The 15,044-nt window shown below is 46.3% G+C and overlaps 1 protein-coding gene across 2 annotated transcripts in view; it reads right to left on the minus strand.

Moving 5' to 3' along the window:
• Nucleotides 1-324: 324 nt before the first annotated feature.
• The window catches only part of LOC132659796 (mucin-16-like), a 35,765-nt gene continuing 21,045 nt past the window's right edge, over nt 325-15,044 (minus strand). Inside the window, exons 3-6 of one of the 2 annotated variants that reach the window (XM_060415428.1) lie at nt 14,013-14,105; nt 9,627-9,848; nt 8,672-8,782; nt 325-7,288 (exon numbers count right to left, since the gene is read on the minus strand). In XM_060415428.1, coding sequence (XP_060271411.1) covers nt 1,941-7,288; nt 8,672-8,782; nt 9,627-9,848; nt 14,013-14,105 — 5,774 coding nt within the window. In that variant the 3' untranslated portion in view covers nt 325-1,940. The remainder of the gene's footprint in view (nt 7,289-8,671; nt 8,783-9,626; nt 9,849-14,012; nt 14,106-15,044) is intronic. The other variant, XM_060415429.1, reaches the window with a different exon arrangement.

Consider the following 15,044-nt stretch of genomic DNA (forward strand, 5'->3'; position numbering starts at 1 on the left):
ATGGATGGTGGTGCCTCCATGGGCTGCTTTATTGGGTGTCTTTGTGATATGCTTCACAATGTCATCAGTCCCTGTAGGAGAAGGTAGGGAAGAAACCTAAGGTAACTATCTCTTCCAGAAGGAGAACATGATCTAAATGGATCCGCTTAATTCGACCACACAACTCGATTCTTCTCAACCATCTGTATGGACCGGAACCAGGGCTATATGTCTTGAGTGGTCACACACGTTCATAGATCCATCCATTCACCCAGAGATTCATCCATCCATCTACCCCTATATCTACGCATTTATTCTTTCATCCATTCATCCTTTTATCCCTTCTTCCTACCATGCATCTTTCTTTTCATATTTCTTCTTTCTTTGCAACTTTTCGTCCTTATTTCTTCAATCTCTATTTCCTTTGACCCTTCCTTCCATCCATCTTCCTTATTTTCATCCTTCCCACTATACACCCATCTTTTCTTCAGTCGTCTCTCTCTTCATTCTCCCTTTCTTCCTTCCTCCCACCCAACCATAGTTCTACCTTTTTACCGTTCCATTCATCATTTGCTTTCTGAACACCCATCACTCGACTACCAACCAATGTTTTAAGAGTGCATCAATCCCATTCAATGTGTTTAACTTGGTTGTGAATTGTTAAAGCTAGTTTGAGAAATAAATCACCCTCCTGCACATATTGCCTAGTGAACAGGTGCTGGACTAGTTGGAGGGCCTCACTGGATTTGTGTCCAGAACAAAATCTGTGGTTGAACTCAACTTATCCATGGAATGAAATCCCCCTAAGTTCCCTCCCTCATCTGCTGTTCTTTTGAATGTGGTATTTCTCCTCCTAGGTCTTAAGGTCCTCCCATATCCACTGATACTTTTCCCCTCGGTTTTCATTCATTCCTTTTTCTTTCCCTTGCTGATTCTGTTCTCAATATAGAAACAGGCTCAGTTTAAAGGGGGGATCTCTCCTTTTATTTATGCATTATTTTACCTGTTGTTTCAGTCCTCTAAAACTCAGTGATGCTCCTAGAATCTTTGAGGACCACATGTTGTCAAAGAACTTCTCACCTTATTTCAACTTGGCTCTTCTGCAGCATTTGACAGAACTAACCAGTACTTCTCAAAACTCTCCCTTCTGGCTTCTAGGAATCTCCTGCTGCTTCTCCTACCTCTCTGACCATTCCCACCTAACTGAATGGTTAAGAGCGTGGTTCCTAGTGCCACGCTTTTGCTTAGATAGTCTGAGTTCTTACTCTTACCAGCTTTAATGATTTTGAACAAATTACTCAACCTCTCTCTATATCTATATAACTCACTTGTAAACCGGGTTTATAATAATTCCTTCTCAAACTGTGTTCCAATGGGAATTAAACAACTTACTAGAATAGCATTTGACACAGAAGAAGTGTTCTATAAACGTTTGTTGCTGTTATTATTATTGCCATCATTAGCATTAGCAGTAATGTTAAAACATCCATCATGGTACTCTAATTACTCAACTGCTTGCTTACTTAGTTTTGTTTCCCCAATGCCCATCTCAGTGCCTGGAAATGAAAACAGATCAGCTATAGTTTTTCTAAAGGAATTTCTGGTGCAGTAATAGACTCCTAGGGCTTCCCTGGTGGTTCAATGGTAAAGAATCCCCTGACAATGCAGGAAGCGTGGGTTCAATCTCTGGGTCGGGAAGATCCCTTGGAAAAGAAAATGGCAACCCACTTGAGTATTCTTGCCTGGGAAATCCTATGGGCAGAGGAGCCTAGTGGGCTACAGTCCATGGGGTCACAAAAAAGTTAGACATGATTTAGCAACTAAACATCAACACTCAGACTCCTAATTAATGTCATTTCCTTCTCCAGGGGATCTTCCTGACCCAGGAATCGAACCTGGGTCTCCCACATTGTAGGCAGATTCTTTACCATCTGAGCCACCAGGGAAGCCCAACTCCTTTTTTACCTCTCAGGAAAGAAGCCAAGCCCCAAATAATGAGATTGTAGGAGCTGTGGGTCCTTACTTGTTGACTGTGTTGAGTGTGGAATAACTTGAGAAGAACTTGTCACTCTTCCCAAACCAACACTCCCTGTCATTTTAGTGTCCATAATGGGTGGCAAAGATGTCCAGTATGGCTGGCTCCAAGCCTGCAGAGTACTGGTCGTAACCAAAGGTAATTCACTAGTCCTTCTGCTTTCTGTGTCAAGGTTGGTGTCTACTGTGCTTGGGGTGGCTGGGGAGGAAGTAATCCAATGGGAAAGGGAGCTCACTGAAGGATCAGTGGTATGTAAGGTTGAAGAGGGGAATGGTGTTGAAGCTGAAGAAGGTAGACCGTCTGCAGTGGTGGACCTGGTATCCCCCTTGGGGTCTGATTCTGTCCTAGAAAATGGACCATCTGAGGAGGTAGCTGAGATGGCACCTGGAACTCCAGATGTGGCAAAGGAAGCCATGGCCGCTGACACGGGAGATGTCAGTGTGTTAGCAAGAGTGGTCTCAGCTGAAGACAGCGTATCTGTGTGTAGGTGATGAGTATTTGCTGATACAGGCATAGAAAGACTGGATTCTGGGAGAGTTATACCAGCAGATCCATTTACGGAGGGAGAAGCATTAAAGTGTGTGACTGTTTTCACTGGAACATCAGTATCCTGTGTAGACAGAGACTGAACTGGGGCTGATGATGTCACAGAAGAGGTAACATCCATCTTGGGACTCTTCAAACCATAAGTGGACAGAGCCGATGGAGGTGTGTTCGTGAGTGAGCTGGAGCTGAAATGCAGGGTCATGCTTGTCTCCTTCAGTCCAGGCGTCAGATGGGAAAGTTTATTGGTCTCAAATGCTGTGGTCTCAAAGGACGAAGGTTTTGATGTGGAAAGAGTGATCCCATCCGTGGAGGAAGCAGGATATGTGATCCTGGAGGACTCAGAGAAATTTGAGCCAGAGGAACTAAGTTCATGGCCAGAATTGCTGGAACCCTCGGTGGTCACTGTGGTGTGTATGGAAGGAGGAATTTTCACTGTATCTGTGGAGAATTCAGAAGTGGAAAGTGTCTCCATGATAGGACTACTCAAAGGTGAAGGTGAAGTGGTCACTGGTTTGAATATGGTGTCCAATTTCTCTGTGGTGTTCATGAGACTACTGGTGAGAAGTGAGGTTGCAGGGGTGGGAGAGGAGGGGCTCGTCCCTGGTACTATGGGGAACTGAAGGGAGGGTGACGTCATGGCAGATGAATGTACTGAGGCAGATGGAGAGCTGGTTGATGTGTCCAAGGTAAGTGTGCCCTGTGAGGTAGCCTCAGGGAGACCTGTCTGGCTGGTGATGGTCATTTCTGCAGATTCTGTGGTCATAGGGGATGTGGGGAGGCTGGTGATGATGCCTGCAGGGGTGTCTGGGGACACTGCAGATTGAGTGGGGCTAGGGATGAATGTGCTGCTGGAGGAGATGGGTTGTGTCTTAGACAGCTCAGTGGTTGTATCAGTGGGCACTTTGGAGAGAAGAGTGATTTCCTCTGTGGTTGAACTGTTCTGCTGGATGGTGCTGGTCTCTCTAAGTTCAGGGCTCTGAGAGGATGTGGAGGCTGTCTCAACTGTCATAGTTTCAGTAGAGTGAGGCATTGGTGTGGCAACAGCAGTCTCTCGAGAGGTAGAAAAAGGAACAATTGGAGACGAGACACTGGATGGCTCTGAGTCAGCTGGGGTAGAGGAATGAACTTCAGGTCCAGAACTCGTGTGGACTCCATGGGTCCTGGTGGTGCTTTTGGAAGGCTGAAGCACCTCTGTACTTGTGGAGGCTCCAGAAGTGGACAGTAGCTCAGTGGTGGAGCTGATCTCAATTGAAGGTAAACTGGTCACAGGTCCCAAGCCAGTACCCAATGTGTCTGTGGTCTTCACCAGACCATGGGTGAAACGTGAAGTCACAGGGGTAGGAGAGGAGGGGCTCCTGCCTGGTAATGTGGGAGACTCAGGGGAGGGTGATGTCACGGCAGATAAAGTCACTGGGGAAGGTGGAGAGCTGGTTTCTTCCACAGAGGCAGGGCTTGTCCAAGACACATCTTGGGGACCCCTGCTCATGAGAGTGCTCATCTCTGAGTGTGTAAAGCTCTGAGTCACAGCTGGGTGAGTGCCTGCCCCAGAGGCTTCGGTCGCTGTGTTCAAGGTGAGTGTGCCCTGTGATGTAACCTCAGAGGGACCTGTCTGGCTGGTGATGACCAGTTCTGCAGATTCTGTGGTCACGGGAGAGGTAGAGAGGCTGGTGATGATGCCTGCAGGAGTGTCTGGGGACACAGTGGATTGAGTGGGGCCGGGGCTGGACATGCTGGTGGATGAAATGGGTTGTGTCTTAGAGAGCTCAGCAGTTGTATCAGTGGGCACTTTGGAAAGAAGAGTGATTTTCTCTGTGGTTGAACTGTTCTGTGGGATGGCGCTTGTCTCTCTAAGTTCAGGGCTCAGAGAGGATGTGGAGGCTGTCTCAATCATTGTAGTTTCAGTAGAGTGAGGCACTGGTGTGGAAACAGGGTTCTCTCTAGAGATGGTAGGAGTAACAGTTTGAGAAGTGACATTGGATGGCTCTGAGTCAGCTGGGGTAGAGGAATGAGCTTCAGGTCCAGAACTTGTGTTGGCCCCATGGGTCCTGGCGATGTTTTTGGAAGGCTGAATCACCTCTGTACTTGTGGAGACTCCAGAAGTGGACAGTAGCTCAGTGGTGGAGCTGATCTCAATTGAAGGTAAACTGGTCACAGATCCCAAGCCAGTACCCAATGTGTCTGTGGTCTTCACCAGACCATGGGTAAGAAGTGAAGTCACAGGGGGAGGAGAGGAGGGGCTCCTGCCTGGTAATGTGGGAGACTCAGGGGAGGGTGATGTCATGGCAGATAAAGTCACTGGGGAAGGTGGAGAGCTGGTTTCTTCCACAGAGGCAGGGCTTGTCGAAGGCACATCCTGGGGACCCCTGCTCATGAGAGTGCTCATCTCTGAGTGTGTAAAGCTCTGAGTCACAGCTGGGTGAGTGCCTGCCCCAGAGGCTTCAGTCACTGTGTTCAAGGTGAGTGTGCCCTGTGATGTAACCTCAGAGGGACCTGTCTGGCTGGTGATGACCAGTTCTGCAGATTCTGTGGTCACAGGGGAGGTAGAGAGGCTGGTGATGATGCCTGCAGGAGTGTCTGGTGACATGGTGGACTGAGTGGGGCCAGGGCTGGACATGCTGGTGGATGAAATGGGTTGTGTCTTAGAGAGCTCAGCAGTTGTATCAGTGGGCACTTTGGAAAGAAGAGTGATTTTCTCTGTGGTTGAACTGTTCTGTGGGATGGCGCTTGTCTCTCTGAGTTCAGGGCTCTGAGAGGATGTGGAGTCTGTCTCAATCATTGTAGTTTCAGTCAAGTGAGTAACTGATGTGGAAACAGTGGTCTCTCTAGAGGTGGAAAGAGTGACGACTGGAGACGAGACACTGGATGGCTCTGAGTCAGCTGGGATAGAGGAATGAACTTCAGGTCCAGAACTCGTGTTGACCCCATGGGTCCTGGCGGTGCTTTTGGAAGGCTGAAGCACCTCTGTACTTGTGGAGGCTCCAGAAGTGGACAGTAGCTCAGTGGTGGAGCTGATCTCAGTTGAAGGTGAACTGGTCACAGGTCCCAAGCCAGTACCCAGTGTGTCTGTGGCCTTCACCAGACCATGGGTAAGAAGTGAAGTCACAGGGGTAGGAGAGGAGGGGCTCCTGCCTGGTAATGTGGGAGACTCAGGGGAGGGTGATGTCACGGCAGATAAAGTCACTGGGGAAGGTGGAGAGCTGGTTTCTTCCACAGAGGCAGGGCTTGTCCAAGACATCTCTTGAGCACCTGTGCTCATGGGAGTCATCAGCGCTGTGTGTAGAAGTCCCTGAGTCACAGCTGTGTTGGTCCCCACCATGGATGTTGTGGTTGGTGTGTCCCAATCAAGGGTCCTCTGTGATGTAGCTGCAGGATGACCTTGTTCAATGGTGACAGTTATTTCTGTTGATTCTGTCATTGTGGGGAAAGTAGAAAGCCTTGTGATAGTTTCTGTGGAGATTACTGGCGACATGGTAGAAATGGCAGGGCTTGCACTGAGCACACCACCAGAGGAGATGTCTTCCGTCCTTGCCACCTCAGTAACAGAACCAGTGTTCATATCAGGAAGGATGGTAGTTTTGTCTGTGGATGAGCTGGTTTCCTTGGAGGTGCTGGTTTCCCTCATTTCAAACATCAAGGAGGAACTTGTCTCAGCTTCAATTCGTGGAGTCTCAGAGAAGCTAGACATTGGGGTGGAAACAGTGGTTTTCCCTATGGTGATGGCTGTATTCATTGGGAATACAGTTTTGGATGGTTCTGAGTCAGTTGAGACAAAGGAACGTGATTCGTGTTCATCATTGGTGGTCCTCATATTGGTTACTGCTGTGTTTTTGGACGGATCTCTACTTAAGCTTTCCTCCTGATGGGTGCTGGTATCTCTCGGTCCAGCGGTCAAGGAAGATGTTGGCTCTGTCTCAATCTGTGCAGTTTTGGAAGAGTCTGGCGTTGATGTGGAGACACTGGTGTCTCTTCTGGTAGAAGAGAAAACCATTGCAGATGTGGCTTCGGGTGGCTCTGTGTTGGCTGAACTGGTGATCCCCATATCAGTTACTGCTGTGATTCTTGAAGAATGAGTTGTTTCTGTATCGCTGGTGGCTTCTGAAGAGGTCAGTATCTCCTGTGAGATGTTGGTCACACTTTCAGGTGTACTGGTCACAGGTTCCAAGCTTGTGCCCAAAACCTCTGTGGTTTTTCTCAAGTCAGAGGTGAGAACTGAGGTTGTGGGCACAGGAGAGAAGGTACTGTTCCCTTGTAACATGAAAGGTGCAGAAGGTGAGTTTGTGGCAAAAATGGGTTCTAGGGAAGATGGAGAGCTGGTCTCCCCCATGGAGGCAGGGCTTGTCCAAGACATATCTTCATGACCTTTGCTCATGACAGTGGTCATCTCTGACACTGTGCCTGGTGTCTTCTTGGTCCCTTCTGGAGTCCCAAGGTGAGTGTTAGTCCAGTCCTCAGATGGGGAGGGGGAGACCCATTCTGTAGTTGCTTCTCTTGCTGGTGACTTGGCCGCTGTCATGAATCCTGGGGGTGAGGGAGGGAGGCTGATGCGGCCACTCCCTGTGGCCACGGACTGAAGGGTGCCCGGTTCCACGGTGGTCACCATAGGGACAGCTGCTGTTGAAGTCTTCTGAGAATTTTCCAGAGGGTACCTGGTCTCTGCGCTGATGCTGGGCTCCTGGGAGCTTATGATTTTCAAGGCTGTAGCCATTTCTGGGCTTCTTGTGGACATACCTGTGATTAGAAAGCGAGTTGGTAGGAGATATGCAAATGGTACAGAAAGGGTGTCCTCCTGGTTGACAGTATAATTTGCTCCTTCCTGTGATTTCAATTCAAAATATTTCCTTCTCCAGAAAAGGAAATATTTACCCTTTCCTACCACACTTCCGGAGTCTGGACACCAGGGAACATACTGACCATTCCAAAGATGGACCAACGTGGGTTGGGATTAGGGTGAGTGGGGTGAGAGCTTTGACTCAGATTGTTTGCTCAGAAGAAACTGTTGCCTGGAACCCAGTATACTGCAGACCCCAAAAAGAAAGACTCTGTACAAGGGAGGGCGTGATGAATCTGGGCTCTACCCATGCTAGAGAATTTCCCTACTCTGGTTTTACTTTTCTCCTTGGTGCTTGCTCTTGCTGAACCAGTTTCAACTTACAAATTGCAGCCTTCTCTAGATATCCTAAATCTTAGTTCATTGAAAGGCCACATAAGGATTTCTATTTGAGAAGCAAGAGACTAGAAGGGCGACAGGATTCTTTTTCTTTACCTTCAACCTCTTTCAAATTCATCTGTCTCCCCGAACCCTTTTCCCATCCTTGAGAAGGGCATGTAACTGCCCCAGGAGTGAGAAAAGCTCAGCCTTCTAAGAGCACTCTTTCTGGGGACTACTTTCTCAGATTATTCTCACGATGGTGGCATGGCCAAGGACCATGATCCCTTCTTCTACTGCTACTTATTGCCGTAAGTCTGTCTGTGTCCTCCCTATCAACACAAGATTCCAGTGACGATCTCTGATTTAGAAACAGAAAGTGGGCAGGGAACTGGCCCTGGGACATTTTCTGTTGCTGAACTGATTGGCTGGTTAAGAACAATACAAATAACCAGGGTGAAGCAATAAATGTGTTCCATGAATACAATCTCTAGGAAAAAAAACCAAAACATCCTCAGAGGGGCAAAAAGCCAAAGAAATCAATTTCAAACCTTGTCATTTTACTTCCTTAAACAATCCAACTTTTGACCCCAGAGAAGAGGGGAAAGGACCCACATGGGATGGCCTTGAAGGAAATAGAGATGATGGACCCCCCTGGTGGCTCAGCGGATAAGAATCCATCTGCCAGTTCAAGAGACATGGGTTCGATCCCTGGTCTGGGAGGATCCCACACTCCTTGGAGTAACTAAGCCCGTGAGCCACAACTACTGAAGCCCTCACACTCCAGAGCCTATGCTCTGCAACAGGAGAAGCCCCCTCAGCGCGAAGCTCGTGTATCGCAAGTAGAGAGTAGCTCCTGCTCGCCACAACTCCAGAAAAGCCCATGTGTCAACAAAGACCCAGCACATCCAAAAATAAATAAGTAAGATTATAAAAAAAGAGATAGAGATGGTGTTCCTACTTACCCACACTGATTGTAGTCATAAGAGATGCAGGATTACTGGTTGGCCGAGTGGCACCTCCACGTTCTCCTTGACTTGGCTCCCTGGTGATAGTGGCCACAGACTCATCTGGCCCTGAAGTAGAAGACAAAGGTGTTACCTTTCATTCCCCAAGAATATGGATCTATGAGGACCATTCTCACTAGATACTGGATTAGCAATGCCCTCATTTATCTCTCAGAAAGGATTTAAAGAATTATTCTCATTTACATTAAATCTTATGCTAAATCAAACCCTCAAGATGGTCATAAGGGATGAAAAGCTTTTTGTTAATTGTGGGGACTTCTCATCTGATTGGTTTCAAGGAAATAATTTTCAGACAAAAAAGAACATAATTTTTTCCTTATTAAAAAAGATTATTGAAGTATGCTTGACTTACAATGTTGTATTAATTTCTGTTATACAGCAGTTATTCAGTTATACATATTATATATTCCTTTTCATACTCTTTTCCATTATGCTTTATCACAGGGTATTGAATATAGTTTCCTGTGCAGTACAGAAGAACCTTGTTGTTTATCCATCCTATATATAGTAGTTTGTATCTGCTAATTCCAAACTCTGAATCCTTTCCTCCCCACCCCTGGCCCACTTGGCAACCACAGTCTGTTCTCTATGTCTTTAAGTCTGATTCTGTTTCATAGGGATGCTCATTTGTGTTGTATTTTAGATTTCACACATAAGTGATATTATCTGGTATTTGATAGCGAGTCTGTGCACTGAAATGAAAAATCCCGCATGACTCAATGAAGATCCCACATGCTGCTACTAAGACCCAACACAGCTAAATACATAAATATTTTTTAAGGTAGATTCTGCCTAGGAGGCATTAAAACAGATCCCTGACAGCCATCTTCTCCCATTCAGTCACATTGGCAAAAGCTTAGAATTCCAATGCAAAGGAAATCAGGGTTCTTACTTGTAAATGGGGTGGAATTGTCAAGGACTGGAGCAGATCTGAACTCTGCACCAGAGGAGCTCTCCTTGGTAAGTGTAGTCTCAGCTATGCCAGATATGGGGACCTTTGGTGGTTCATCCTTAGCCACTGAAGTGGTGATGTCCACAGCGGTCATCCCAGGGGTCCTGTCCTCTCCTGTAGCAGTGCTCAGGGACCAGCAGGAATCTTCTGGGGATCCAGTACCTGGGAAAGTGTTGATTTTCTGAGACTGAATGTTTGCGGATAATGTGACTGGTGTTAGTTCTGAAGCAGGAGGAAGTGACATGAGGATTGTGGGTTCCCGTGCTTCAGAGGAACTGGAAGAAGGTAAGAGGAAGTTGGGAAAAGAGACTGGGGAAAAGAGAAATTTGATTTCTTCTTTAGAGGAAAAGCTTCTCCATGATACTGTCCCTGGACCTCTGCTCACAGGAACAGTCATCTTAGTCATATCCAAGGGTATCCCTTCCCAGAAATCTGTGATTGTTTTGTCCAGAACAACTGCCTCCCCAGGCTTCATCCTAGTGGGACCTGTTGATGTAAAGGTAATATGTAAAGATTCTGCTGTAGAACTGTTGGAAGAGGAGGTAGAACTGTTGGCATTGGTTCCTTTGAAGATACTGGATATCTCCAAGGACTGAGCAGGACCTGGGCTACATATTCTGTCCAGAGATGTGAACTCAGTCCTGGTGACATCAGTAGCAGCAGCACCATCTACCTGAGAAGGGATCATGCTTCTCTCTATGGCTGAGCAGGTCTCCCTGGGCCCAGAGGTTTCAGTGGAAACAGGTTCTTCCTGAGTCCCGGTAGACACAGGATAAGTGGAAAATGTCTGAGACAGGTTGGTGGTCTCCACAGTGGATGTAGTAACCACTGAAGAAATGGTCTTGTGAGACACTGAGTGTGCAAGGGCAGAGGAACCTGGCTCAGAACCAGAACTGATAGCCTGATGAGGGGTCACTGCTGCTTCTGTCAAATGATTCATCTCTGTGTCTGGGGTGGTCTTGGAAATGGCCAGTCTATCATGTGAACTACTGATCAAAATTGGAGATTTCTTGATCCCAGATTCCATGCTTGTGCCCGCAAGCTCTGTGGTCTTCAGTGGTCCAGGAAAGTGAGAGAACTCCTTGATGGTCTCCAGGGAGAAGGAAGAGACTGATGCTATTTCTGTGGTCGGTTGTGTGGTCAAAGTTGTCTGTACTCCACTTCTAGAGATGGATGGATCTGTCATCTCCAATATAGGAGCCCCTAGGCTCTGTCCCTGGGCACTTGAATTACGGGTTAGGGTTCTCACTGGAGATGTGATCTCTCCAGGAAGAGTCACTGAAACTGTGGACTTCTGTCTCGAAGATATAGAAGTCATGATGGGAGAGAGCATGGAGCTCTGCTCTGTCTCTCCACTGGTGAGCACAAGATCTCCAGTGATGGACACTTCGGTGCTACTGCCTGTCTGAGGCAACGTGACCCCATCGGTCATGGTCCTTGGAGGAAATGGCAGCAATGAGATAGATGAGTTATCACTGGACTCTGAGGTGACTCCTTGAGATCTTGTGGTTCTAGCATGAACTGAACCTATTATAGACGCTAAAGACACAGATCTTCTAGGGGCCAAATCCAAAGTGGAGACATGAGGCGTAAAGGCTGGAGGAGAGCCATTATGTCTGTGTGCTTGGCAGCTCAAGAGAAATAATGAAAACTGGGAGGGCTGTTATTTCGAGTCCTTGGGGAGTCGAGTTTGTACCTGAAGTCTGAGAGCGCTCACCTCCTGGTCATCAGGACAAATTGTAGTGGGAGCAGATGTGCTTATGTTCCTTGGACTTCAGCCTTCTAGTCTTGTGCTGAGGTCAATGATTTTTATCTGAACAAGAGGACTATAGAGCACCCAGAATCATTCCAGTGAAAATTGAAGAATGATGGGTAGATCCTGTTGCTGGGCCATTGCCAAGGATGATGATGTTCTTCCTGTATTATTGACCTCAGGAAAATCATATAAGTGGCCAGCTGTGCCTGTGGAAGTCCATGGAGAAGTCCCTGGTGCTTGGGTGCAGTGTGGGGTTTTGAAGGCTCCTCTGTGCGGTAGGTGAAACTGACCTCGCTCCCTTGGGGCTGGAGGTGATGACCTCCTGAGTGAGGTCCCCACCCTCGATTGTTAGCTCTGTAGGAAATGATGTCACAGAAAGGGCCCCAGGTGGAGATGTAGTTTCAATGGTCTCCTGTCCTGTGATGGACTCAGGCTTTGGCCCCATTGAAGAGAAGGTAGCCAGCAGTCTCTCTTACAATACTGATCAGGTTGATAGTGGTTGAGTCTTCCGGTCTACTGGAAGTCCAAGGCTGAAATAATGTAGGCTCTGGAGGTGGTAATAGCTATGTCTGTATCCACAGAGGAGACACTCAGTGTCAGGTCACTTCCGGCTGTCTGCTCTGACCTTTAGCTTGCAGAGGAATAAGCATCACCCACAGGTCTATGCATTATAGCTGTCATTGCCTTTTTACTCAGGGCAGTGGAAGGAATGACTATAGAGCTGACCCATATCATGGATCTGAGTTCAGATTTATCTGTCACTGAACCTTTGGTTTTTTTTTTTTGGCCACACTGCTCAGCATGTGGGATCTTAATTTCCTGACCAGGAATCAAACCCATGACCCTTGCAGTGGAAGCGTGGAGTCTTACACGGGACTGCCAGGGAAGGCCCAACCTGGGATTACTTTGGTGATCACAACAAAGCTGGTTGCAGAGTCTTGAAGGTTGGTGGGGCATGTGCTCAAAAGGGCATACATGTTTATTATGGTCCTTCCTATGGAGCCAAGCCATGTGGATAAGTCAGTTCAATTGTCTTAAGAATCAGAATTGAGCTGACTCACTGAATATTCCCTATGAAACAAGGGAGGATATTGATTCTCTTTTTTAAACTTTTATTTCCTTCCTTATACTTTGAGTTTATTCTGTTCTTTTTCTTTATTTATTTAAATGTTTTTTGGCTACAGTGGGTCTTCATTGCTGCATGTAAGCATTTTCTCGTTGCAGCAAGCAGGGGCTGCTCTCTAGTTATGGTACCTGGGCTTCCCATTGCAGTGACTTCTCTTGTGGAGCATGAGCTCTAGGGTGTGTGGGCTTCAGCAGTTGTGGTGCACAGGTTTAATTGCCCCACAGTGTGTGAAATTTTCCAGACCAGGGATTGAACTTGTGTCCCCTGCCTTAGCAGGTTGATTCCTAACCACGGTACCCCCAAGGAAGTCCCCTTCTTCCTATGTATTTTTATACGCTTTCACTTCTCTCATCAAAAAAAGAACAGAAACCTTTTATCTTCTAGCACAGAGGGACATGTCAAATTATTACCATATATTTATACTTTTATTAGAATTCCTCAGAACTGTAAATAATTGGATAACATATTAGGAAAATAACATGGAACATCAACATCCTTTAAACTTGTACCACTTATATATTTACACATAAAGTTACTGTATACATAAAAAATATTTTCAAAGACTCATGGGCTTGGGGATATTTAAAAGACACTATTGCCACATTTGAATATTTACTAAAAATATTCCACAAAATAATTTCAAACGTTAAGCTACCGCAAAGGAACAGCAGATGTAAAAAAAATGATAAAAGTATAAACTTTCAAGAATGTCCCAGACAAACTCTCAGTGAAGTTTTGCATCATTCTAAGCATTCTAAGTGAAGACCTCCTCTCAACTACAAGCCATGTATCGAAAGCCGTAGCAGTGGACAAGAATTCTTTCACCTTCTGTTATAATCATCTTAGCAATGAATTGTCCTATAAAATAAAACTATGGCATCTCACTTTTATGTTTCCTGCTCATGGCAACCCCTGATCTATCTTAGTGATAGTGCCTGTTTTAGGAAAGCCCTTCATACTTGTCCGCTGACTTGTAGAGTCATATATTCATTCCTAAGTGGAAGCAATTGGCTCTTGTGGATATAAATTACCAAACAGAAGCAATTCATGTTAGAAGTCAAATTAGAAATCTCCCTAAAAATGAGTATCAATAGCTTCTGAGTACAAAAGTAGAAAGTTGTGATTATCTACTAGAATCTGGAACATAGACAATCAATTAGTTTACTTCAAAGTGAAAGCATTAGTCGCTCAGTCATGTCCGACTCTTTGCAACCCCATGGACTGTAGCTCACTAGGCTCCTCTGTCCATGGAATTCTTCAGGCAAGAATACTGGAGTGGGTTGCCATTTCCTGCTCCAGAGGATCTTCCTGCCCCAGGGATTAAACCTGCATCTCCTACACTGGCAGGCAGATTCTTTACTGCTCAGCCACCAGGGAAGCCTCTTACTCCAAAGACCAGGAGAAAAGACTCAAGTATTATGTACCAAAATATGATCATACATACCCAGACTGATGGTCTTCAGAGATGTGAAGCTACCCATTGGCTGTGTGGTGCCTCCAGGTTCCTCCAGATCCGTGGTGGTGGTTGCCACTGACCCTGAGGGAGAAGGGGACAGAAGCGTCAGTCTCCCATCCCCTTAAGATGCACATCCACAGGAAATGCTCTTGCTAGATCCGGGCTCAGTATCTGATCCTCATCTGCCTCTGAGAAGGCACTCTGGAAGGAATAATTCTCTTATTGGCATGAAATCAAACCCACAATATGACCTGCGTCTTAATTATGGAAAATAGTGGGACTGCTGAATGCATTGGCCTCAAGCAAAAACATTTGGTGATAGTATATCTCCATCACTTAAAAAAATATATTGAGGGCTTCCCTGGTGGTGCAGTGGTTGAGAGTCTGCAATGCAATGCAGTGCAGGGGACACAAGTTTGATCCCTGGTCTGGGAATTTCCCACATGCCATGGAAGGACTAAGTCCATGCATCACAACTACTGAGGCTGTGCTCTAAAGCCTGGGAGCTGCAACTACTGAGGCCTGCATGCCTAGAGCCTGTGCTTCACAACAAGAGAAGCCACCACAATGAGAAGCCCATACACCGCAACTAGAGGGTAGCCCCTACTTGCTGCAACTAGAGAAAGCCAGCGCACAGCAAGGAAGACCCAGCACGGCCAAAAATAAAGAACTGAATAAGTAGAATTAAAATACACCAGATTCTCCTTTATTTATTTATTTATGGCCACGCTGTGGCATGTGGGATCCTGGTTTCCCAACCAGAGATCGAACCTGCATCCTTGGCTCAACTACTGGATAATCAGGGAAGTCCCTCCATCACTTATCATGTGTGAATTCACCATTGTTTAATTTTTCACTTCTATGGTTTGGACTCCACATAAGTAAAATCAGAATAATACCTGGAGTTACAATTATATCTGGTTAGTTAACATATAAAATTATTTCTTGATTACTCATTTTGTCATTTTCTTTTATCATTCTTTTATAATTATTAATCACACACACTCTCCTGCTGGGAAG

Source organism: Ovis aries, chromosome 5 (assembly GCF_016772045.2).
Source record: "Ovis aries strain OAR_USU_Benz2616 breed Rambouillet chromosome 5, ARS-UI_Ramb_v3.0, whole genome shotgun sequence".
NCBI lineage: Eukaryota > Metazoa > Chordata > Mammalia > Artiodactyla > Bovidae > Ovis > Ovis aries.